This window comes from Oryctolagus cuniculus, chromosome 11 (assembly GCF_964237555.1).
Source record: "Oryctolagus cuniculus chromosome 11, mOryCun1.1, whole genome shotgun sequence".
NCBI classification, from domain to species: Eukaryota; Metazoa; Chordata; class Mammalia; order Lagomorpha; family Leporidae; genus Oryctolagus; species Oryctolagus cuniculus.
In genome coordinates this window covers 103,057,730-103,083,153 of record NC_091442.1, presented here as the reverse complement: position 1 = coordinate 103,083,153, position 25,424 = coordinate 103,057,730, and the positions used below count along the sequence as shown (strand labels likewise).

The 25,424-nt window shown below is 38.3% G+C and overlaps 2 protein-coding genes across 12 annotated transcripts in view; both read left to right on the top strand.

The window, feature by feature from the left end:
• DEPDC4 (DEP domain containing 4) overlaps positions 1–8,132 on the top strand; it is a 109,737-nt gene extending 101,605 nt beyond the window's left edge. Inside the window, exon 8 of the transcript XR_011380224.1 lies at positions 384–8,132. The gene's annotated coding sequence lies outside the window, so the exon portion shown is untranslated. The remainder of the gene's footprint in view (positions 1–383) is intronic.
• The window catches only part of BLTP3B (bridge-like lipid transfer protein family member 3B), a 138,295-nt gene that overhangs the window by 41,085 nt on the left and 71,786 nt on the right, over positions 1–25,424 (top strand). For 8 of the 11 annotated variants that reach the window (XM_051846567.2, XM_008256938.4, XM_051846566.2 and 5 more), the window contains 5 exons: positions 8,055–8,217; positions 9,425–9,463; positions 19,350–19,441; positions 23,363–23,552; positions 24,237–24,377. In XM_051846567.2, the coding sequence (XP_051702527.1) occupies positions 8,055–8,217; positions 9,425–9,463; positions 19,350–19,441; positions 23,363–23,552; positions 24,237–24,377 (625 nt within the window). Of the gene's footprint in view, positions 1–8,054; positions 8,218–9,424; positions 9,464–19,349; positions 19,442–23,331; positions 23,553–24,236; positions 24,378–25,424 lie in introns of all 11 variants that reach the window. The other 3 variants (XM_070052744.1, XM_051846571.2, XM_070052745.1) reach the window with 1 other exon arrangement.

Genomic DNA, 25,424 nt, shown 5'->3' with positions numbered 1-25,424 from the left:
ATGTAATGCAAGCTTAGTCCATGCTACATCCATGCGGCGGTGCTCCAGTCCGGTGCCTGATCACGCACAGTCCATGCGCTCCTTGTCCAACCATAAAGGTGATCACGCGCCTTTATCCAATCAAGCTCCTGGTCACGTAGCAGGCAACTCGGGTGCTAACAACAAGCTTCCACCTGGTGTTTTCTCAGTCTTGGTCAGTGGGAAAAGAAGTATGGGAAGCCCCAAGGCCATAGTTGTTTTGACTCTAGCCTGGGGTTATGGAAATGTCCCGATATCGCAGCTCAACAGAAACCATAAACATGCACACAGCAGTAACTAATGCCAATGATCAGCAAGCCAAGCCTTAGCATGTGGGCCCATGGCCGGCTCATGGGTCCCCACAGATCTGGAAAAAATGATGCTGAAATTCATATGGAGACACAGGAGACCTCGAATAGCTAAAGCAATCTTGTACAACAAAAACAAAGCCGGAGGCATCACAATACCAGATTTCAGGACATACTACAGGGCAGTTGTTATCAAAACAGCATGGTACTGGTGCAGAAACAGATGGATAGACCAATGGAACAGAATAGAAACACCAGAAATCAATCCAAACATCTACAGCCAACTTATATTTGATCAAGGATCTAAAACCAATTCCTGGAGTAAGAACAGTGTATTCAATAAATGGTGCTGGGAAAACTGGATTTCCACGTGCAGAATCACGAAGCAAGACCCCTACCTTTCACCTTACACAAAAATCCACTCAACATAGATTAAAGACTTAAATCTATGACCCGACACCATCAAATTATTACAGAGCATTGGAGAAATCCTGCAAGATATAGGTACTGGCAAAGACTTCTTGGAAAAGACCCCGGAGGCACAGGCAGTCAAAACCAAAATTAACTATTGGGATTGCATCAAATTGAGAAGTTTCTGTACTGCAAAAGAAACAGTCAGGAGAGTGAAGAGGCAACCGACAGAATTGGAAAAAGTATTTGCAAACTACACAACAGATAAAGGGTTGATAACCAAATCTACAATGAAATCAAGAAACTCCACAACATCAAAACAAACAACCCACTTAAGAGATGGGCCAAGGACCTCAATAGACATTTTTCAAAAGAGGAAATCCAAATGTCAAACAGATACATGAAAAAATGTTCAGGATCACTAACCATTAGGGAAATGCAAATAAAAACCACAATGGAAGTCAGTCTGGAGATTCCTCAGAAACCTGAATATAACCCTACCATTCAACCCAGCCATCCCACTCCTTGGAATTTACCCAAAGGAAATTAAATTGGCAAACAAAAAAGAAGTCTGCACATTAATGTTTATTGCAGCTCAATTCACAATAGCTAAGATCTGGAACCAACCCAAATGCCCATCAACAGTAGACTGGATAAAGAAATTATGGGACATGTACTCTATAGAATACTATACAGCAGTCAAAAACATTGAAAACCGGTCATTTGCAACAAGATGGAGGAATTTGGAAAACATCATGCTGAGTGAATTAAGCCAGTCCCAAAGGGACAAATATCATATGTTCTCCCTAATCGACGACAACTAACTGAGCACCAAAGAGGAAACTTGTTGAAGTGAAATGGACACTATGAGAAACAGTGACTTGATCAGCTCTTGTCCTGACGGTTGATGTACAATGTAATACTTTATCCATTTTAGTATTTTTTTTTGTTCTAGTACCGTTGGTTGAACTCTGTAATTAACACACAGTTATTCTTAGGTGTTTAAATTTAACTGAAAAGTGATCCCTGTTAAATATAAGAGTGGGAATAAGAGAGAGAGGAGATGTACAATTTGGGACATGCTCAATCGGACTTGCCCCAGATGGTGGAGTTGGAAACGTGCCAGAGGATTCCAATACAATCCCATCAATGTGGCATGTATGAATGCCATCGTACTAGTCCAAGTGATCAACTTCAGTTCACAGTTGATCACACTGATAGGTCTAAGAGTCAAAGGGATCACACAAACAAGACTAGTGTCTGCTAATACTAAATGATAGAATCAAAAAGGGAGAGAACGATCCAACATGCGAAGCGGGATACACAGCAGACTCAAAGAATGGCAGATGTCCTAAATAGCACTCTGGCCTCAGAATCAGCCCTTAAGGCTGAACCCGAAAGACTTCCATAGCCTTGGCAACTCATGACTAGAGCCTAGGGAGATTTCTGACGCCAGAAACAAGAGTGTCAAATTGTTAAGTCAATAACAGGAGGCCGGCGTCATGGCTCACTAGGCTAATCCTCCGCCTTGCGGTGCTGGCACACCGGATTCTAGTCCTGGTCAGGGTGCCGGATTCTGTCCCGGTTGCCCCACTTCCAGGCCAGCTCTCTGTTGTGGCCCGGGAGTGCAGTGGAGGACGGCCCAAGTGCTTGGGTCCTGCACCCTCATGGGAGGCCAGGAGAAGCACCTGGCTCCTGGCTTCAGATCAGTGCGATGCACTGGCCGCAGTGGCCATTGGAGGGTGAACCAACGGCAAAGGAAGACCTTTCTCTCTGTTCTCTCTGTCTCTCTCTCTCACACTATCCACTCTGCCTGTCAAAACAAAACAAAACAGGACTCACTGCGTATGTGTTGTCCAATGTGAAGTAATGCTATAACTAGTACTGAAACAGTATTTTTACACTTTGTGTTTCTGTGTGGGTGCAAACTGATGAAATCTTTAGTTAGTATATACTGAATCGATCTTCTGTATATAAAGAGAATTGAAAATGAATCTTGTGAATGGAATGGGAGATGGGAGGGGCTTGAGTGGGAAGGAAATTATGGGGGGGAAGCCAATGTAATCCATAAACTGTACTTTGGAAATTTATATTTAGTAAATAACAACAACAAAAAAAAAGAATGGAAAATGACCTCAAGGAAAAAAAAAAGTACCTGATGGGTAAAGTTAATATTTTTTAATTTTTAGGGTTGTTTTGAGAATTAAATAATATATGAAAGTATTTTAAATTAAACCTTCCATTTATTATTATCATTTGCTAGATATTTTGTCTGTTGATGTAAAGAGAACTGATTTCATAAATATGATTCTAGCAATATAACAATACTTTCATCCTTCCTTCCCTCATACCTTCCTTCCTTCTTCATTCTTTTTTCTTTTAACTTTTTACAGTAATGTTCTTTCAATTTACTTTATAATTACAGGCTTAATGTTCATCTAAATAAAGAAGTCTGCAAGTAAAAAGTAGAAAGACCACTGTTTCACAGAAATATAGACAAGGGTAGTAAAAAATAATCAGATATCACAAGATGTCAATTTTGCTCATATATATAAGGATTTTTTAGAGTGTAATATATACTTAGGTACTACAAATCAAAGAAAACATATATTTGTCTTCCTGGGTTTGGCTTATTTCACTAAGCATAATTGTCTCTAGTTGCATCCCTTTTGTTGCAAAACAGGGGATTCCATCTCAATTGAGGCTGAGTAGTATTCCATAATGTGTATATACCACATTTTCTTTTTCTAGTCATCAGTTGATAGACATCTGGGTTGATTCAGTATCTTAGCTGTTGTGTTTTGCACTACTATAAACATGCCGGAACAGGTGTCTCTTTCATATGTAGATTCCATTTCCTTTGGGTATATTCCCAGCAGTGGAATGGCTGGGTCATATGGGAGATGAATTTTCTGGTGAATTTCTGAGGAATCTCCATACTGTCTTCCATAATGGTTGTACTAGTTTACATTCCTAGCAACAGTGTAATAGGGTACTGTTTTTTTTTTTTTTTTTTTTTACATTTCTACTAGCATTAGTTATTTTTTGATTTTTGGATGATAGCCATTCTGACAGGAGTAAGGTGAAATGTCATTGTGGTTTTTATTTGCATTTCCATGATGGCTAGTGATCCTGAGCATCTTTTTATGAGTCTATTGGTCATTTGTATTTCATCCTTGAGCCAGGTGCTTCCTCCTGGTCTCCCATTCGGTTGCAGGGCCCAAGCACTTGGGCCATCCTCCACTGCCTTCCCGGGCCACAGCAGAGAGCTGGACTGGAAGAGGAGCAACTGGGACAGAATCAGGCGCCCTAACCAGGACTAGAACTCGGGGTGCTGGCGCCACAGGTGGAGGATTAGCCAAGTGAGCTGCGGCGCCGGCTGGAGTTAGTTCTTTAAATGTCTGGTAGAATTCAGCAGTGAAGCCATCCAGTTCTGGGCTCTAATTCCCGAAGAGATTCTTCTGCAGTTTTTTCCTTAAGACTGTTCCTGAGACTATACTATCTCCACTTTTAGTAAACTTATCTTTTCCTGGACTATCAGTGATCTCCCTCCCTATTCCACCATCTTGGAACCTCCCCTCAAGGTGACTGTTAAGTAATGACTTTGCCCTGCCATTTTTCCAAACACATTGCTGTTTTTTACTTTGAATTTCCTTTGAACTTAAATCGGGAGATTTTCTTCCTTTACTTTCTTTCATTGTGATGACCATGTTTCTATGTTTCTGTGTGCAACACATCCTTAAGCATCTTTTGTAGGGCTGGATGGGTGGTGACAAATTCTTTCAATTTCTGTTTGTTATGGAATTTCTTTATTTCACTTTCATTCATAAATGAGATCTTCGCAGGCTACAGTATTCTGGGTTGACAGTTTTTTTTTCTCTTAAGATTTGGACTATATCTCGCCATTCTCCTAGGCTGTAGGGTTGTTTTTGTTTGTTTGTTTTTTTATTTGACAGAGTTAGTGTGAGAGACAGAGAGAAAGGTCTTCCTTCCATTGGTTCACCCCCCAAATGGCCACTACAGCCAGAACTATGCCGATCCGAAGCCAGGATCCAGATGCTTCCTCCTGGTCTCCCATGTGGCTGCAGGGCCCAAGCACTTGGGCCATCCTCTGCTGCCCTCCCAGGCCACAGCAGAGAGCTGGACTGGAAGAGGAGCAACCAGGACTAGAACCCAGTGCCCATATGGGATGCCGGTGTTGCAGGTGGAGGATTAACCAAGTGAGCCATGGTACCTGCCTGGCTGTAGGGTTTCTGATGAGATGGCATTGTGAGTCTAATTGGAGATCATCTGAAAGTAATCTGGCATTTCTCTTATGCACATTTTAGAATCTTCTCTTTCTGTTTTACCATTGTGAGTTTGACTACAGTGCGTCTTGGCAAAGATCTTTTCTGGTCATGTCTATTAGGAGTTCTATGTGCTTCCTGTACCTGGATATCCCTTTTTTTCTCCAAATTAGGAAAATTTTCTGTTATTATTTCACTATAATGCCTTCTAATCCTCCCTCTCTCTCCACACCTTCATGGACTCCTAGAATCCATATGTTGGGTCTTTTCTTTTTTAGTATCCTGTAGTTTCCCAACAGTGTTTTTTAGTTTTCTAATTTCCTCTTCTTGTCTTTGTTTTGACTGTATAATTTCCTGTGCTTTGTCTTCTAAGTTGGATATTCTTTCTTCTTCACCGATTCTGTTGTTAAGGCTCTCCATCGCATTTTTTATTTATTTTTTATTGAGTTCTTCATTTCATTTTGACTTCTCTTTAAGATTCCAATTTCATGGGAGAAATTTTCTTTCATGTCCTGTATGAATTTTAGTATTTCTTGTATTTGCTTTGTTATTACATCTGTGGAATCTTATAATCAATATTTTGAATTCCATTTTTGCATGTCTTCCATCTCATCATGGTCACAATTTCGTATTGAAATGTTGTGTTCTTTTTGGGGCATCATGTTGTCTTCCTTAATCTTGTTTCTTGAATTGGTGTGTTTGTTGTTTGGTTATGGAGATCCTTGTCGGTTTCTCTTCCTCCTCCTCCTCCTCCTCCTCCTCCTCCTCTTCCTCTTCCTCCTCCTCCCTCCTCCCTCCTCCCTCTTCCCTCTTCCCTCTTCTTCTTCTTCCTCTTTTTTTTTTTTTTTTGCTGTGGCAGATTTTATCTTTGTACTATGACTCTGTAGATAAGTGGAATATCTGCTTTCAGTGAATAGTTAGAGGCTTCTGGCTGTGGCCAGGGAGCTCTGTTCATTTCTTCAGGGTGAAGGTTGTGCCTAAGGTGACACACCCAGGTTTGACGTGGTAAACCTCTCTCTCTTTTTTTAATCAGGAGGGAAATTTATTCTGCTCAGTTGTGGTCTTCTCCTCAAAGGAGACCAGTGCTGGAGCACTAGCCCCAGTGGGTATAATATTCGTCTGCCCTTTCCCAAGGACCAAAGGATCTGTTCAGTCCTCAGTGTAAGTTCAAATCCCCCAGCAATGTCTCTTACCAGGTAACTAGGAAGCCCTGAGCTTATGGAGTCTCCCACTGTGACTGCCCAAAGCCCAGCCACACTGTGAGTCCTCCTACACACCCTTAGTTTTTTTTTTCACAGTCCAGTTCAAAAGCCTCACACACTCACAAGCTCTTAGCCCTCTGTTAGTTCTCCCCATCAGCGTGAGGAGTCTCTACTCGGCTGGTTGCTGGGCACAGACAAGAGCCGGTCCAGCTGTTATGTATGTCCATAATAGCCCCTGCTCTGTCGGCTTGTTACCTGATGTCGTTGTAAAATAATGGGAGAGAAAGAAATGTGTCCATCCCATCCTTTTTTATGTTTTTTTCTCCTCTAGTTTGGCAGTTCCATTATCCCCCACGGGGCTCCAAGCCGAGTTCCCTCTAGGCTCTTCCTGTATCTTTATCACCAGTGGCTTGGGCTACTGTGGTCTGGTCTTACCTTACTTTCCAATGCTGTTACTTAAGCTCTTGGCTGCTGGAGTCCAGAGTTGTGGGTGTCCACGCCCTCCACCTAGGTCTTTTGTGTCCCTCTAATTTCGAAAGAGTTTTCTCCCTAACTCTTCCATGAGACTACACTCTCTACAATTTTTTAAATCTATCTTCTCCTGGGCTAGAGCCGTAAGTTCCCTTCCTACTCTGCCGTCTTGGAACCGCCTCATTGGACTTTTGTTTTAAACCATTATAGAGAACTTGAATTCTTTAGCTAGGATTCATGGTGCAGTTTCCTTTTAACTGTTGACATTTTCTTTAAGCACCTAACTCCTAGAGAAGGAATAAGAGATACATACCACTAATTCAATATCCTAAATAATTGTTGTTTTTAAAAGTCCCACATAAAACACAAAAATCAGCTGCTAAATATAATTGTATAATCCCCTTCCTCAGAGACCTTTTAAGAACTGAGATTATGTTCCATAATTTATGCCTGGAGTGATTAGGGTCCATTTTTAATACCAGGAATCAGTGGGTGATTTTAAAAAGAATATGAATATCCATTGATCATCTTCTTTCTTAAGATGATGAATGACATCTGCTGCTGCTGCTGCTGCTGCTGCTGCTGCTGCTGGTGCTGCTAAAAGGGTTTCTCTCATCCTCTTCTCTGTAGGTTGCCTAATAGTGTAGGACTATCCACTTCTGTGATGTGATCTCTAGTGAAATGAGTAAGATGTAATAGAATATAACTCAAGCCATCTTCCCTCTTGCATAGTGCCTTGAAGATAGTGGATGCCCACTAAACAGGCAGTTCGAAGGCAGTAAGAACCATTGCTTCATTATATATGGGAATATGATTTTCAAATATAAGCCCTGAAAATTGTAGGCTTTGCATGAAGTTATAGATATGAGATATCAAAACAATGAAAAAAAAAAACATTGGATGTAGATTAAAATAGAGCCAGGATGGCATTGTAGCATAGTGGGTTACGTTGCTGCTTGATATTCCTGCATGATGTATCAGAGTACCTGGTTCAAGCCCAGCTCCTTCACTTCTAATCCAGTTTCCTGATAATGAATCCTAGGAGGCAGATGATGAGTTAAGTGCATAGGTCTCTGCCACTCATGTGGGATGGCATTTTGTACTCCTACTTTCAGCCTGTTCCAGCCCTGACTATTCCAGGCATTTGGGATGTGAGGCAGTAAATGTACTACCTACATCTTTGTCTCTGTTCCTTTGACTTTGAAGTAGATGAAAATAAACATTTTTTTAAGTGTAACTTATCACTGTGGTTCTGTGGTTCTTAGTTCTGCTATTAAATTTTTAATGCTCTGTATATTTATGACTATGAATTACAGTAACTGACACTAAAATAAATATCAACATATCTTCTCTTTTAGGTTTACCAAAAATTTATCTCCTGACAAGATAAATCTAAGTACTCTTAAAGGAGAAGGTGAACTGAAGAATTTGGAGTTGGATGAAGAGGTGCTCCAGAATATGTTGGATTTGCCCACGTGGCTTGCTATCAACAAAGTTTGTTGTAATAAGGCATCCATTAGGGTGAGACTGATATTTATGTTTCCTTTCTCTATTTCATCTCTGTCTTTCAAAATGAATATTTCATTTTAAATAATTCTTTCAAGGAACAGTTAACATAATTTAGAGAAAAGAATACCTTTATGTAAGTAGTTGTATGACTGTTTTTTGAATGTAGTTGAAGTCATACAAGGGTACTTCACAAATTTGTAGAAAATGAGCATTATTATTAAATTTTACTACTTCACAAACTTTTTGAAATACTCTTAATGTTATTAGTTTATATACTTTAATTTTTAAAGATTACTAATAATTTTCTAATCATTTAAATTTGGCACATATTCAAAGATAGTTTATCAGTGAGTTTTATTGTTATGAGGCATTTTGAATTTGTAGTGAATAAATATTTCAAGACAAAAAACTGATAAGTTATTTTATTATACTGCACACTTTACTCTCATTTGGAATTTCATCCCCTTTCTTCATTTGCTTCTTCACTTCGAAAGTCTTAGTTTATTTATTTACTAATATTATTGTGCTGCAGATTCTTACTGTTTTACCTCTTTTTGACTATCATGTCAACTTTTATCACTTCTTTAAGATCAATCATAATTTGAGAGTCTGCTCAGTAGAAATACTGTGTGCTACTTTGTTTCATAAAGTTAAAATATAGGCTAAGAAATGATTATGGAAAATTTTCCTGTATCCTTTGGTGTTTATTTTAAGTTTTTGTTCTTCATAAACATAAATAACTACAAAGACAGGACATTTTTAATGCAGGTATATTTGAATGCTATTTATTGATATTTTGCCTACATTTTACATTAATGGTCTCATTTTTTATTTGTGTATCTGCAAAACTATTGATCAGAATTCTAGAATCGAATAAATTTTAAATGATAAGAATTTTGATTATACTTTGCTGGAAACTCTTCATTTAAATTATGAAATTAAAATGTTTTAAGGACTAAGAAACAATAATTAAAAGAACTTGAAGTTCCTATTTTAAAGGCTAACTAAGTAATAAAGCTCTTTATATTTCTTACATAAAATGGACACATCTGATTTTAAAATTGTAGATGAGTCACTCAGTTTATGATTTGCAATTTAAGAAAAATGTCAGGTGATGTGATTTGGTGTTTATCATTGTATTGAGAGAACATCTGTGTTGATTACTGTTTTTCTTTTTTGAAAAAAATTATGTTTTAAAGAAAAATGTTTTTAATTGTAGATCCCATGGACAAAATTGAAAACACACCCCATCTGTTTGGTGAGTTCTGAAACTGCCTCAGAAGTAAACATATGTGCATGTTATCTACTACTCTGTTAATCTTCTGTTTCAAGAAAATAATTTCTTGGATTTATCATTAATTATCTTTCACTTTGATGGGACATAGTTTTCTTAGCCCTTAAATGAAAAGTTTACAATGAGAGGGTATTTAAATTTTTCAGGTCTAGCATATTAGGTTCTAAGTAGATACATTTTATTTTATGGTTGAACAGTGTATTGATTATGGGGTTTTTATTTTATATATATATTAAGATTTATTTTTATTTATTTTAAAGAGTTACGAGAGAGAGAGAGAGAGAGAAGGTGAAGAGATCTTCCATCTATTGGTTCATTTCCCAAATAGGCACAATGGCCAGGGGTGGGCCAGGTGGAAGCCAGGAGCCTGGAGCTTCTTCCAGGTCTCCCCGTGGGTAGAGAGGCCCAAGCAATTGGGATATCTTCCTCTGCTTTCCCAGGTGCATTAGGAGGGAGCTGGATTGGAGGTGGAGCAGCTGAGTCTTAAACTTTGTTCATATGGGATGCTGGTGTTGCAGGTGGCTGCTTAACGCCCTATACCACAATGCCGACCCCAAGGACATTTTTCTTTTTATTATTATTATTATTTATTCTTTATTTTTTTGACAGGCAGAGTGGACAGTGAGAGAGACAGACAGAGAGAAAGGTCTTCCTTTGCCGTTGGTTCACCCTCCAATGGCCGCCGCGGCTGGCGCGCTGCAGCCGGAGCACCGCGCTGATCCGATGGCAGGAGCCAGGAGCCAGGTGCTTCTCCTGGTCTCCCATGGGGTGCAGGGCCCAAGCACTCGGGCCATCCTCCACTGCACTCCCTGGCCACAGCAGAGAGCTGGCCTGGAAGAGGGGCAACCGGGATAGAACCCGGCGCCCCGACCGGGACTAGAGCCCAGTGTGCCGGCGCCGCAAGGCGGAGGATTAGCCTAGTGAGCCACGGCGCTGGCCTCTCTGCTTTTTAATTCTATCAGTTATTATTAGCAGACACTAGTCTTGTTTATGTGATCCCTTTGACACTTTATCCTGTCATCATGATCAATTATGAACTTAAACCGATCACTTTGACTAGTGAGATGGCATTGGTACATGCCACCTTGATGCGATTCAATTGGAATCCCTGGCACATTTCCAGCTCTACCATTAAGGGTAAGTCTGAGTGAGCATGTGCTGAACTATACATCTACTATTCCCACTCTTATATTTAACAAAGATCACTTTTCAGTTACATTTAAATGCCTAAGAATAATTATGGTTTTGATTTGCATTTCCCTGATGGTTTAGCTCCTTTCTTAAAGATACGTTGGTTGTAGATGTGTGGGTTGATTTCTGGCATTTCTATTTCATTCCATTGGTCTATCCATCTGTTTCTGTACCAGTACCAGGCTGTTGTGATTGTAACTGCCTGTAGTGTCTTGAAATCAGGTATTGTGATGCCTCCAGCTTTGTTTTTGTTGTATAAGTGTTCACTATTCTGGGTCTCCTGTGTTTCCAAGTGAATTTCAGCATCATTTTTTTCTATATCTGAGAAGAATATCCATGGTATTTTGATTGGTATCACTTTGAATCTGTAAATTGCTTTTGGTAGTGTGGACATTTTAATAATATTGATTCTTCCAATCCATGAATATGGAGATTTTTCCATTTCTTTGTATCTTCTTCTATTTCTTTCTGTAATGTTTTATAATTCTCATCATAGAGCTCTTTGACATTCTGGTTAAAATTATTCCAAGGTATTTGATTGTTTTGGTAACTATTGTGAATGGGAGTGATCTTAGAAGTTCTCTCTCAGCTGTGGCATAGTCTGTGTATAGATAGGATGGTGATTTTTGTGTGTTGATTTCATACCCTGGCACTTTACCAAATTCTTCTATGAGTTCAATAGTCTCTTAGTGGAGTCTTTTGGATCCCCTATGTATAGAATCATGTCATCTGCAAATGGGGATAGTTTGACTCCCTCCTTCCCAGTTTGTATCCCTTTGATTTCTTTTTCTTGCCTAATGGCTCTAAAACTTCCAGGACTATATTAAATAGCAGGGTGAGAGTAGATATTTTTGTCTGGTTCCTGATCTTTGGGGACACACTTCCAGCTTTTCCTCATTCAGTACTCTCTTGGCCAAGAGTTTGTCTTAAATTGCATTGATTGTTTTGAGGAATGTCCCTTCTATATCCAATTTGCATAAAGTTTTCATCATGAAAGGATATTCTATTTATCAAATGCTTTCTCTGCATCTATTGAGATAATTGTATGGTTTTTGTCCTTCAGTTTGTTAATGCGCTGTATCACATTGATTGCAAATGTTGAACCTGCATATGTGAGATCCACTTGTTTTGAGTGAATTATATGTCTGATGTGTTGGATTCAATTGGCTAGTATTTTGTTGATGATTTCTGTATCTGTGTTCATCAGGGCAATTGGTCTTTAGTTCTCTTTCTCTGTTGTGTCTTTTCCAGGTTTAACAATTCAGGTGTTGCTGGCTTTAGAGAAGGATTTTGGGAGTATTTCCTCATTTTTAGTTGTTTTGAATAACTTGAGAAGAATTGGAGTTATTTCTTCTTTAAATGTCTTGTAGAATTCAGCATTGAAGCCATCCCATCCTGGGCTTTTCTTTGTTGAGAGGGTATTTATTAGTGATTCAATTTCTGTCTTTGTTGTTGGTCTGCTTAGGTTTTCTATGTCTTCATGGCTCAGTTTAGGTAGGTTGTATGTGTCCAGGAATCTATCCATTTCTTCCAGTTTCCCAATTTGTTCTCATACAGCTCTTTGTAGTAATTCCTGATTTTTTTTATATCTGTGTTGTCTCTTGTTACATTTGCTTTTTCATCTCTAATTGTATTTATTTGGATCTTCATTTTTTTTTTAAGTTGGCTCAGTGGTGTGTCTATTTTGTTTATTTTTTCAAAAAGCCAGCTCTTTATTTTGCTAATCTTTTGTTGTTGTTTTTTATTTGTTTGTTTTCAATTTTGTTTATTCTCTGATTTTAATTATTTTCTCCTACTCATTTTGGGTTTGGTTTGCTGTTGTTTTTCTAGTTCTTCGAGTGGTGTTGATAGCTCTTCTATTTGGTACCTTTCAAATTTTTTTGATGTAGGCACCAATTGCTATAAACTTCCCTTAAACACTGCTTTTGTTTTATTCCATAAGTTCTGATATGTTCTATTGTAATCTTCATTTGTTTTGAAAAATTTTTTGATTTCTCTTTTTATTTCTTCTATGACCCACTTCATTCAGCAGCATGTTGTTCACTCTTTGTGTGACTGTATATTTTCTAGAGATTCTTGAGTTGTTGATTTCCAGCTTCATTCCATTGTGGTAAGAGAAGATGGGTGGTATGATTTTGATTTTTTTTTTTAATTTGCTGAGGATTGTTTTATGGCTTAGCGTGTCATCTATCCTAGATAAAATTCCATGCACTGGTGAGAAGAATGTGTATTCTGCAGCTCTGAGGTGAAAAGTTTTGTAGATATCCGTTAGGTCCTTTTGTTCTGTAGTGTAGATTAACGCTGTTGTTCCTTGTTATTTTCTGTGTGGTTGACCTGTAATTGGGTGTGTATACATTTGTTATAGTCACATCTTCCTGTTAAATTGATTAGATAGTGCCCTTCTTTGTCTCTTTTAACAGTTGTCATGTTAGTCTATTAGGATAGCAACACCAGCTCTTTTTTGGTTTCTGTTAGCATGGTGTATCTTTTCCATCCTTTAACTTTCAGTCTGCATGCAACCTTGTTGGTGAGATGTGTTTTTTGTAGGCAGCAAATAGATAGGTCTTGTTTTTTATTCTACTCAGCCAGTCTATATCTTTAAACTGGATTGTTGAGGCCATTTATATTCAAGGTGACTATTGATAAATAAGAACTTGACTGTGGGGAGCAACTGGGAGCAACTTGGACTAGACTAAGTTACTGGAATTAAGACTTATTTTATGCATCTGCTCTCCCACAATATGGCATTGAGAAGGGAGTAACAGCTTCTACACAGCTGCCTCCAGTTCAACCAATAAACAGCAGGACCTGCTCCTGATTGGAGGAGAGCAGCGTACTCGGCGTGTGGGTAGCAGAGTTGGGATTGGTGGAAGAGGACTATAAAGGAGGAGAGAGACAACATGCACGGAGGAACATCTATCTGAAGGAACACCTGTGCAGCCCCCGAGAGAGCCGGCCGGCGGTGTGCCACTCCCCCGTGGAAGTGGGGAAAGTGGCTAGGGGGAACCGCCCTTCCACGGAGGTGGAAGGGACGGTAGCAAACCCGGGGAGGGCCGAGCAGACAAAAGAACAGCGCAGGGTCCTGTGTCGTTCCTCCACTAAGACGGGGAGCGATACTTGACCCTACCATTTTTCTGGGAAAACTCCCATTTTTTATTTTGTATTTCCTTTGTAATTTTACTGGGAGATTTTCTGCATTCACCTTTTTTCATGGTGATGACTCTCTGTGTTTTTTTTTGTTTGTTTGTTTTTTGGTTTTTTGTGTGTGTGTGTGTGTGTGTGTGTGTAGCTCTTCCTTAAGCATCTCTGTAATGCTGGACAAATGATGACAAATTCTTTAAGTTTCTATTTGTTATTGAAGGAAGGTCTTTATTTTACCTTCATACAGAAATTAGAGTTTGCGTGGCACAGTATTCTGGGTTGACAGGTTTTTTTCTCTTAAGATTTGGACTGTGCATCTCCATTCTCTTCTATCCTGTAGGGTTTCTGATGAGAAGTCAGCTGTGAATCTAATTGGAGATCCTCTGAAAATAATCTGGCATTTCTCCTGTGCACATTTTAGAATCTTTATGTTTTACTGTGTTGAGTATGACTACAATGCATTGTGGTAAGGATATTTCTGGTCATGTCTATTAGGAGTTCTATGTGCTTCCTGTACTTGGATATCTCTTTCTTTCTCCAAATTAGGAAAGTTTTCTAAATTATTTTACTAAAAAGGCTTTCTAATCCATTTTCACTTTCCATGCCTTTATGAACTCCCATGACCATATGTTGGGTTGGTTGATAGTATCCTATAAATCTCCAACACTGTTTTTTAGTTTTCTAATTTCTTCTTCTTTTCTTTTGTCTGACTTTAAGGTTTCCAGAGATTTGTCTTCTAACTCGGATAATCTTTATTCTGCCTCACTGAGTCTGTTGTTAAGGCTTTCTACCACAGTTTTTATTTGTACTACTGAATTCTTCACTTTCAATGTTTCATTTTGCTATCTCTTTAAAATCTCAGTTTCGCAGGAAAACTTTTCATTTATGTCATGTATGGATTTTTGTTCATGTATTTACCTCTGATTACTTCTCAATAATCCCATGATCCATTTTGTGAATTCCTTTTCTGGTATTTCTTCAGTCTCTTTATCTTCACATTTCTAGTATTGAAGTGTTGTGTTCTTTTCAGGGAGTTATGTTGTCTAATTTATTCTTGTTTCTTGAATTGCTGTGTTTGTATTTGAAATTTGTGGAGATACTAGTTTTTTTTTTTTCTAATTTCTTTTTTTCCCTGTGATTACTTTTATCTTTGGACTACAACTCTGTGGTTTAGTGGAGTATCTACTCTTTTACTGAATACCCAGATGTGTGTACCTGATGTGGTCAGGGAGCTCTGTTCAGTGCCCCAGGTTGAGGGGAGAGTCCAAGATGACACTGAAGTTGGGCATGGTCAAATTTTTTTTTTTTTTTTATCAGAGAGGAGGGTTTTTCTGCTCTTTTGGTGTTTTCTCTTGCTAACCTCTTCTCCAAGGAGACCAATGCCTGGCCATTAGCCCCATGGGTAAAGTATTTGTGCAGGCTGCCACAATAACTACATAAAGGATCTGTGTAGTTCTTGATGTAAGCACAGGACCTGAGCTGTGACCCTCAACAGGGAATCAGAGATTCTCCCAGTGTGTGGAGCTGCCAAAAGTGACTATCCAATGACCCAGCCACACCCTGTGCCCTCCCACATAGCCATAGTGTTTTTGTTTGTTTGTTTGTTTGTTTTTAAGATTTTACTTATTTATTTGGGAGGTGAAGTCAAAGATAGGGAGAGACGCAGAGAACGATCTTCCATCTGCTGGTTCACTCCCCAGAAGGCCTCAACAGCTAGAGCTAAGCCACCGATCAGGAGCCAGGAGCTTTTTCCACATCTCCCATGCAGATGCAAAGTCCCAATCACTTGGATCATCTTCTACAGCCTTCTCAGGCCACAACAGAGAGCTGGATTGGAAGAGGAGCAGCTGGGACACGAACCAGTTGCCCATATGGGATGCCAGCTCTGCAGATGGCGGCCTTATTTGCTACTCCACAGTGCTGGCCTTAGCCCCAGTGTTTTCACAGTCCCAGCACACAAGGCTCTCACAGTTATGAGCACCCAGCCCCTTGTCAATTCTCCCAGCCAAACCCATGGATGTCCTCTTGGCTGGTTGCTGGGCATGTGGACACAAGCTAGTGCAGCTGTTACCTACATCCAAAATGGCACCACCGTCTCTTGTATTACAGGACTCCTATGCCAACTGGTTGGTTCCAGCCTTTTTTTCCCTTTAGGTTGTCAGGTACACTGTCCCCCATAGGGCTCCAAGCTATACTCACGACAGACTCTTCTTGCAGCTTTATCACCAGTGGCTAGGGCTGCTGCATTCTGGTCTCATTCTCCATAGGTGGTTCTGAGGCTCTTGGCTGCTGGCATCCTGAGTCATGCACGTCCATACCCTCCACGTAGGCCCACAGTTCCCTCTAAATTGCGTGGAGTTTCCTCTGTAGTTTGCACCTAACTCTTCCCTAAGATTGCACTCTCTCCACATTTTAAATTTCATTTAGGTGTTGTTGTTGTTGTGTTTTTTTTTTTTTTTTTTTTTTTTTTTTTTTTTTTTTTTTTTTTTTGGCAGAGTGTCTTGGCTTTCTATGCTTAAAATATTCTCATGGGCTCTTCAGCCAGATCTGAATGCCTTAAGGGCTCATTCTGAGGCCAGAGTGCTTCCCTTCTATGAGTCTGCTGTGTATCCCACTTCCCATGTTGGATCGTTGTCTCCCTTTTTGATTCTATCAATTAGTATTTGCAGACACTAGTCTTGTTTATGTGATCCCTTTGACTCTTAGTCCTATCATTATGATCAATTGTGAACAGAAATTGCTCATTTGGACTAGTGAGATGGCATTGGTACATGCCACCTTAATGGGATTGAATTGGAATCCCTTGGCATGTTTCTAACTCTACCATTTGGGGTAAGTCCGATTGAGCATGTCCCAAATTGTACATCTCTTCCTTCTTTTATTCCCACCCTTATATTTAACAGGGATTACTTTTCAGTTAAGTTTCAACACTTAAGAATAATTGTGTATTAATTACAGAATTCAACCAATAGTATTGAATAGAACAAAAAAATAATAAAAGGGATAACGTATTAAGTTGTTCATCAACAGGGCAAGGGCTGATCAAGTCACCATTTCTCATAGTGTTCATTTCACTTGATAGGTTTTCTTTGTGGATAGTTGTCACTGATCGGGGAGAACATATGATATGTGTCCCTTTGGGACTGGCTTAATTCACTCAGCATGATGTTTTCCAAATTCCTCCATCTTGTTGCAAATTACCATATTTTTTTTGTTTGTTTACTGCCATATAGTATTCTATAGAGTACATATCCCATAATTTCTTTATCCAGTCTACCGTTGATGGGCATTTAGGTTGGTTCCAGGTCTTAGCTATTGTGAATTGAGCTGCAATAAACATTAGGGTGCAGACCACTTTTTTGTTTGCCAATTTAATTTCCTTTGGGTAAATTCCAAGGAGTGGTATGGTTGGGTTGTATGGTAGGGTTATATTCAGGTTTCTGAGGAATCTCCAAACTGACTTCCATAGTGGCTTTACCAGTTTGCATTCGCACCAACAGTGGGTTAGTGTCCCTTTTTCCCCACATCCTCGCCAGCATCTGTTGTTGGTAGATTTCTGTATGTGAGTCATTCTAACCGGGGTGAGGTGAAATCTCATTGTGGTTTTGATTTGCATTTCCCTGATTGCTAGTGATCTTGAACATTTTTTCATGTGTCTGTTGGCCATTTGGATTTCCTCTTTTGAAAAATGTCTTTTGAGGTCCTAGGCCCATCTCTTAAGTGGGTTGTTTGTTTTGTTGTTGTGGAGTTTCTTGATCTCTTTGTAGATTCTGGTTATTAATCCTTTATCTGTAGCATAGTTTGCAAATATATTTTCCCATTCTGTCGGTTGCCTCTTCACTCTCCTGACTGTTTCTTTTGCAGTACAGAAACTTCTCAATTTGATGCAATCCCTGTGCCTCCGGGGTCTTTTCCAAGAAGTCTTTGCCGGTGCCAGTATCTTGCAGGCTTTCTAATATTCTCTAATAATTTGATGGTGTCGGGTCGTAGATTTAGGTCTTTAATCCATGTTGAGTGGATTTTTGTGTAAGGTGTAAGGTAGGGGTCTTGCTTCATGCTTCTGCACATGGAAATCCAATTTTCCCAGCACTATTTGTTGAATAGACTGTCCTTACTCCAGGAATTGGTTTTAGATCCTTGATCAAATATAAGTTGGCTGTAGATGTTTGGATTGATTTCTGGTGTTTCTATTCTGTTCCATTGGTCTATCCATCTGTTTCTGTACCAGTACCATGCTGTTTTGATAACAACTGCCCTGTAGTATGTCCTGAAATCTGGTATTGTGATGCCTCCGGCTTTGTTTTTGTTGTACAAGATTGCTTTAGCTATTCGAGGTCTCCTGTGTCTCCATATGAATTTCAGCATCATTTTTTCCAGATCTGAGAAGAATGTCTTTGGTATCTTGATTGGTATTGCATTGAATGTATAAATGGCTTTTGGGAGAATGGACATTTTGATAATATTGATTCTTCCAATCCATGAGCATGGAAGATTTTTCCATTTTTTGGTATCCTCTTCTATTTCTTTCCTTAAGATTTTATAATTCTCATCATAGAGATCTTTAACGTCCTTGGTTAAGTTTATTCCAAGGTATATGATTGTTGTTGTGGCTATTGTGAATGGGATTGATCTTAGCAGTTCTTTCTCAGCAGTGGCATTGCCTGTGTGTACAAATGCTGTTGATTTTTGTGCATTGATTTTATATCCTGCTACTTTGCCAAACTCTTCTATGAGTTCCAATAGTCTCTTAGTAGAGTTCTTTGGATCCCCTAAATAAAAGCCCAGGACCAGATGGATTCACTGCTGAATTCTACCAGACATTTAAAGAAGAACTAACTACAATTCTTCTCAAACTATTCAGAACAATTGAAAAAGAGGGAATCTTCCCAAATTCTTTCTATGAAGCCAGCATCACCTTAATCCCTAAGCCGGAGAAAGATGCAGCATTGAAAGAGAATTACAGACCAATAACCCTGATGAACATAGATGCAAAAATCCTCAATAAAATTCTCGCCAATAGAATGCAACAACACATCAGAAAGATCATCCACCCAGACCAGGTGGGATTTATCCCTGGTATGCATGGATGGTTCTATGTGTGTAAATTAATCAATGTGATACACCACATTTACAGACTGCAGAAGAAAAAACATATGATTATCTCAATAGATGCAGAGAAAGCATTCAATAAAATTCAACACCCTTTCATGATGAAAACTCTAAGCAAACTAGGTATAGAATCAATACAATCAAAGCAATTTATGAAAAACCCACAGCCAGCATCCTATTGAGTGGGGAAAAGTTGGAAGCATTTCCACTGAGATCTGGTACCAGACAGGGATGCCCACTCTCACCACTGCTATTCAATATAGTTCTGGAAGTTTTAGCCAGAGCCATAAGGCAAGAAAAAGAAATTAAAGGGATACAAATTGGGAAGGAAAAAGTCAAATAATATTTTGATTATTTATGTAAAGTAAAATATCCAACTAATTGTTTACCTTTTTTAATATTTTTTTAGTCCCTGGATAAAGTAATAATGGAAATGAGTACATGTGAAGAACCACGAGCTCCTAATGGCCCATCCCCAATTGCAACTGCGTCAGGACAAAGGTAAACTATTTCTGTGAATCTGTGTCACTCTTGTAGTATGTTTTTTCTATAGTCAACTCAGTTATCTGCAGTAATGGGATAGAAAATACAATCCCTTATCCTTATACAGCTTCTATTTCAGTTACTTCTCCCATCAAACATTTTATAGTGTTAGTTATATATACTGTGAAAATTTTGGCTTCTTATATTTGTCTTCCTTTCCTTGCTGTTAAATAAAGGTAATTAACCAAGGGTAGAGCAGTAGCAGAAAATGGAAACAAAATGCTTAGGCATTCTATAAGTCAGACAGTCTGTGAATATATAGTCCCCTCATTTTCCATGATTTTGCTTACTGCAGTTTAAGTTACCTGTGGTCTAATACAATCAGACAAAGCTTAACAATTCCTAAGTTTCAATTTAAACTCCTGTTCTGAGCAGTATGATGAAATTTTATGCTGTGCTGTTCCACTTTTGAGAGGTGTGTCATCCATTTTTTCCACCATATCTATGCTTGTATATACTATCTGCCCATTAGTAGCTTTTTCGAATATTTGTTAAATTTTAGCACAATTTTATCATAATGTACTTATTTCTTAAACTCTGAATCAACTCTCTTGTTGTAATTACATTCTTTTTTTAATTAATTTTTTAAACCTCCTTTCTCTGAAATTTTATTTCAGTAGGTCTGGAATGTATATCAAGAATATGAATGCAGAGTAGGCATTTGGTCTAGCAGTTAAGCTGCTGATGAGGATGCCTCTGTTCTACATTGGAGTGCTTGGATTTAATTCCTGGCTCTGCCTATTAATTCCAGCTTCCTGCTCATGCAGCCTCTGAGAAGCAGTGATGGTAGTTCAAGTAATTGGGTTATTGCCACTCATATGGGAAACTGGGATTGAGTTTCATCAGCCCCGGTGTTTCATCTTGGCCTAGTCCCAGTCATGAGCATCTAGGAAATGAAACAGTAGATGTAAGATCTTTCTGTCTCTCTTGCTGTCTCTCCCATACAGGTGCCAGGGGCACAATTACTTGATCTGTCATCCCCTGCCTCCTGGGATGCATTAGCATAAAGCTGGTTCAGAATATGAGTAGCCAGGACTTGAACCAGTGCTCTAATATGGGGTGTTGGCTTTACAAGTGACAGCTTAAGTCACTGGACCACAGAGCCAGCCCTGTGGTAAACTTCGTAAATTCATTTTGTCACTTCACTTGTGGAGATAAACTCCTATGTAAAGATTATCAAACTCAGAAGAAACTCAGTAAACTGTACCTTCATCTTTTTAGCTAATTATAGACAATATAATCTCAAAGATGTAGACTTTAGTCATTGGTTCAGAATTCACCCTTCTGATGGTAGATCCTGCAATATGTATTGTAATATTTTACTTCTAAATTTTTTTTAAGATTTATTTTTTTGTTTGAAAGGCAGAATGAGAGGGGGAGAGGTTCTGTCTACTGGTTCACTTTTCAAATGGCTACAGTGACTGGAGTTGGGCCAGGCTGAAAGTCAAGAGCCAAAAACTCCATTCTGGTCTCCCATGTTCGTGACAGGGACCTAAGCACTGGGGCCATATCCCACTGCCTTCCCAGGCACATCAGCAGGCAGCTGGATGGGAAGCAGGGTAGCCGAAACTAACTAGCACTGCAATATGGGTTGCTGGCATTGCAAGGGGGAGCCTAACCTACTGCACCACAACACTGGTCCTGGATTGTAACATTTTAAAAATGTGTATAAAATTAGAACAGGTAGAGTTAGATACTCCAAAGGGTATTCCCAGATAACTATGATGGAAATATTCTTTCCAACTCTAGAAATATTTCTATATTGAATGACCAGTATTTGCTGTTAGGATCAAAGTAGCTCTTCTCTAGGATGATGATGAATTCATGCCCTTCAGTTCTCAGTTTTCTAAACTCAGTAGCTGACCGCCTCACTTTATACCAGAATTACCTAAAGCAAGCCAAGGAGTTTTTAAGTTTCTATACCTACATCAATTCACTTACAGAGCACAGCAACCTTTTCAGACAAACGTAATTTGCTTTTCCAAAGGGAGAAACTGAGACTTTCAGGAGGTTATTTATATGAATGCTACTATTAATAATTATAAATGATGCTTATATTTTACAAAGTATTTACCTTGAATTAAGACTTGGCTTATTTAGTTCATGTGCTTATTTCATGCAGTATACATATAATTTATGAGGTATTGCCTAATTTAAAAGATGAGTTGTCTGGGGCTGGTGCTGTGGCGCAGCAGGTGAAGCTGCCACCTGCAGTGCTGGCATCCCATATGGGCATCAGTTTGAGTCCCAGCTGCTCCGCTTCCCATCCAGCTCTCTGCTTGGGCCCCTGTACTCACGTGGGAAAGCTTGGAGGAAGCACCTGGCTTCTGGCTTCAGATTGGCGCTGCTCCAGCCATTGCAGCCAGCTGGGGGGTGAACCAGCGGATTGAAGACCTCTGTCTGCCTCTCCTTCTCTCTCTCTGTAATTCTGACTTTCAAATAAATGAATAAATCTTTAAAAAAAAAAAAAGGATGAGTTATCTGAGACTTAGAAAGTTGAAGTAATTTACTCATTAAGATAGTATGTGAAAAAAGAGCAGCAGCAAGTATAGAGGAGGGATGTGGGTGATGGATAGAGATGATGGGTTCATTTTAGACATAATGAATTTGAAATACATGAAAGGCAGCCTGGGTAGAGATATCTGGTGGGCATTTTAATTTGTAGTCTAAAGGCCCACTAAGAGAACTGTTTAGAGATATTTAGAAATAATGGGCATATTGATGATTATTGGAATAATCTGACATTTGGGCAAATTCTACCACCCTTGCTGCCAAAATACATTGGCAATCTGTATTTCAGTCATCCTATACTACTCATTCTCAAGATGTGACCTCTATTTTCCAATCTCTGTGCCTTTACCCACACCTTTCCCTATTTAAGATTTCCCTTCCTTCCCTTCTTTCTGTGGAACCTTCATCCTTCCTTCCTGGACTTATTTCTCCCCAGTTATAAGCAGTTTCTCCTACCAAGATGTATACTGTTGATTCCTTTTTTAAAAGCACTTAACTATAGACTGCCTAATGTTACACTTACTAGGGTATGTTTTCTCCTTCTCAAGCAATTTGTGAGTCTAATGCTCCAGTGAAGTTTTTGTTTTCTTTAGGCCCCAGCTTATTCACGTGGATCAATAAATACTTGTTGAATTGAATTAAGAGTGTGGATTTTTTTTTCTTTTGATTTATTCCCAAATATTTGGTTTGATTCCAATTAGACTTTCTAACCTTCTTTGTGTAAGGTAATTAGCCCTGTGTTACTTTATACAAGCTAGTTGTCCAGATTAATGCTTTTTGTAAGTAAACAGCTATGGGCATTGATTTTAATAAAGTAATCCAGAGAGTAACTTCCAATTTTAAAAATCCTTTACATATTTACAAGAGAATTTTTGTTTCAAGATTTATTTATTTATTTGGAAGGCAGAGTTACAGAGAGAGGAGGAGAGACTCAGAGATCCATCTTTAATCTGAAGCCAGGAGCCTGCAACTCAGTCCAGATCTCCTTTGTGGGTGACAGGGGCCCAACTACTTTTGTATCATCTACTGCTTTCCCAGGTGCATTGGCAGGAAACTGGAGAGGAAGTGGAGCAAATGGGACTCAAACCAGTGTTATTACGGGATGTCAGTGTTGCAAACAGCAGCTTAACAATCTGGGTCACATGGACCCCTGGGAAAGCATTCTTATAACTTACACATAACCAGACTACATTATTATTTTTAGGAAAAAAAAACAAATTAGTTCTTTAATTATTTTGTAACAAAATTGAAAAATATAACATTATGACAGTCTGTATATTTGTTGAGAATATTAACAGATAACTTACACTTTTCTGATTTTTATTTTTTGCCTTTAGTGCGTTATTTTCTGTTTGACTTTTTTTCCAGTGAATATGGCTTTGCAGAAAAAGTAGTTGAGGGAATTACTGTTTCTGTGAATTCCATTGTTATCAGAATTAGAGCAAAAGCCTTCAATGCATCCTTTGAACTTTCTCAGCTGCGTATCTATAGCGTAAATGCTAACTGGGAACATGGAGATTTAAGGTTTACTCGTATTCAAGATCAACAGAGAGGAGAGGTAACTATTTTTTAAATTTTTTTTTTATTTTCAGTTGACATACAGTATTGATACATATTTTTGGGATACAGCATGACACTTCAATTTGTTTATACAATGCATGATGATCATATTGGAGTAATTGGCATATCCTTCACCTCAGATATTTATTGTTTCTTTTTATTTTTTTAAAAAAATCTCCATGAAAATTTTTAAAGACATTTAAAATAATCATCTTATTGTTGTCCAGATGCATATATTACTAGATTTACTTTCCTTGCCTTTTAACTGTACTTTTCTTTGTATTACTCTTAACCATTTAATTATAAAATGCACATCTTTTAAAAATTATTACTTTAATAAATCTTTAGTTAATGGAATTATAAAGCCATATTTTAATGTCTCAGCATCTCAGAATTGAATTTTAAACTTATAAGACAAAAACATGTTGTTTAGCTGCTTTTTGGTCCATTGGTTTATATTTCACATTAAATTCCTTAGAATAAAAATATTAACAACTTTACAAGTGATTGATACAATGATAAAGATATGTTGCTGAATTTTAAGTATGTAATTTTGAAAATTGAAAGCATGATAAATATATCTAGAATGTTATGAAAAGTAGTTTATTTATTTTTTTTTTTCAAATATACATTTTTATCATGTGGCATGAGTAACTGAAGCTAATCTCTGTATTCCCATTAGGTTTTAACATTTAAAGAAATAAATTGGCAGATGATTCGAATAGAAGCAGATGCTACCCAAAGTTCACATCTTGAAATTATGTGTGCTCCTGTTCGATTAATAACCAATCAATCAAAAATCAGAGTCACACTTAAAAGAAGAGTAAGTGAACCAGATTACTTTTTTTTTCTTTTTTTGCCAGAAACTTTATTTAAGGTATACAAACTTCATGTTTTTATAAATACAACTTTAGGAGCACAGTGATTTTTCCCACCCCATCCTCCCACTCCAAACATTCCACCTCCCTCTCCCATTCCCATTCATATTTTTTACTGCAGTTAACTTTATACACATAAGATTAACTCTATACAAAGTAAAGAGTTCAATAAATACTATGAAAACATAAACCTGTTCCTCAACAGTCCAGACAAAGGCTGTTCAAAATCATCACATGTCAAAGAATCTATTTCATTTCTATAGATTACCTTTTAAGTACAGATCACGGAGAACATATGGCATTTGTACTTTTGGGACTGGCTTATTTTATTAAATATAATGTTTTCTAGTTGCTTACATTTCGTTGCAAATAACAGGATTTTTTTTTTACCACTATATACTAAAACTTCCAGGAATATATTGAATAGCAATGGTGAGAGAGAGCATCCTTGTCTGATTCCCTATTTCAGTGGAATGCTTCCAACTTTTCGGCATTCAGTAGGACGCTGGCTGGCCCTGGGTTTGTCCTAAATTGCCTTGACTGTGTTGAGGAATGTTCCTTTTGTATCCAATTTGCTTAAAGTTTTCCTCATGAAAGAGGAAAGCATTTTATCAAATGCTTTCTCTGCATCTCTTGAGATCACCATATGGTTTTTGTTTTTCAATTTTTTAACATGATATATCACAGTGATTTATTTATAAGCAAATGTTGAACCATCCCTGTATACCTAATATTAATCCCTCTTGGTCTGGGTGAAGGATCATCCTGATGTGTTGTTGGAATTGATTGGCTAGTATTTTGCTGAGGATTTTTACATCTATGCTCATCAGGGAAATGGGTTTGTAGTTCTCTTTCTCTGTTGTGTCTTTTTCAGGTTTAGGAATTAAGGTGATGCTGGCTTCTTAGAATTTGGGAAGATTCCTCCCTTTCAAATTTTTTGAATAACCTGAGAAGAATTGGAGTTAGTTCTTTAAATGTCTGGTAGAATTCAT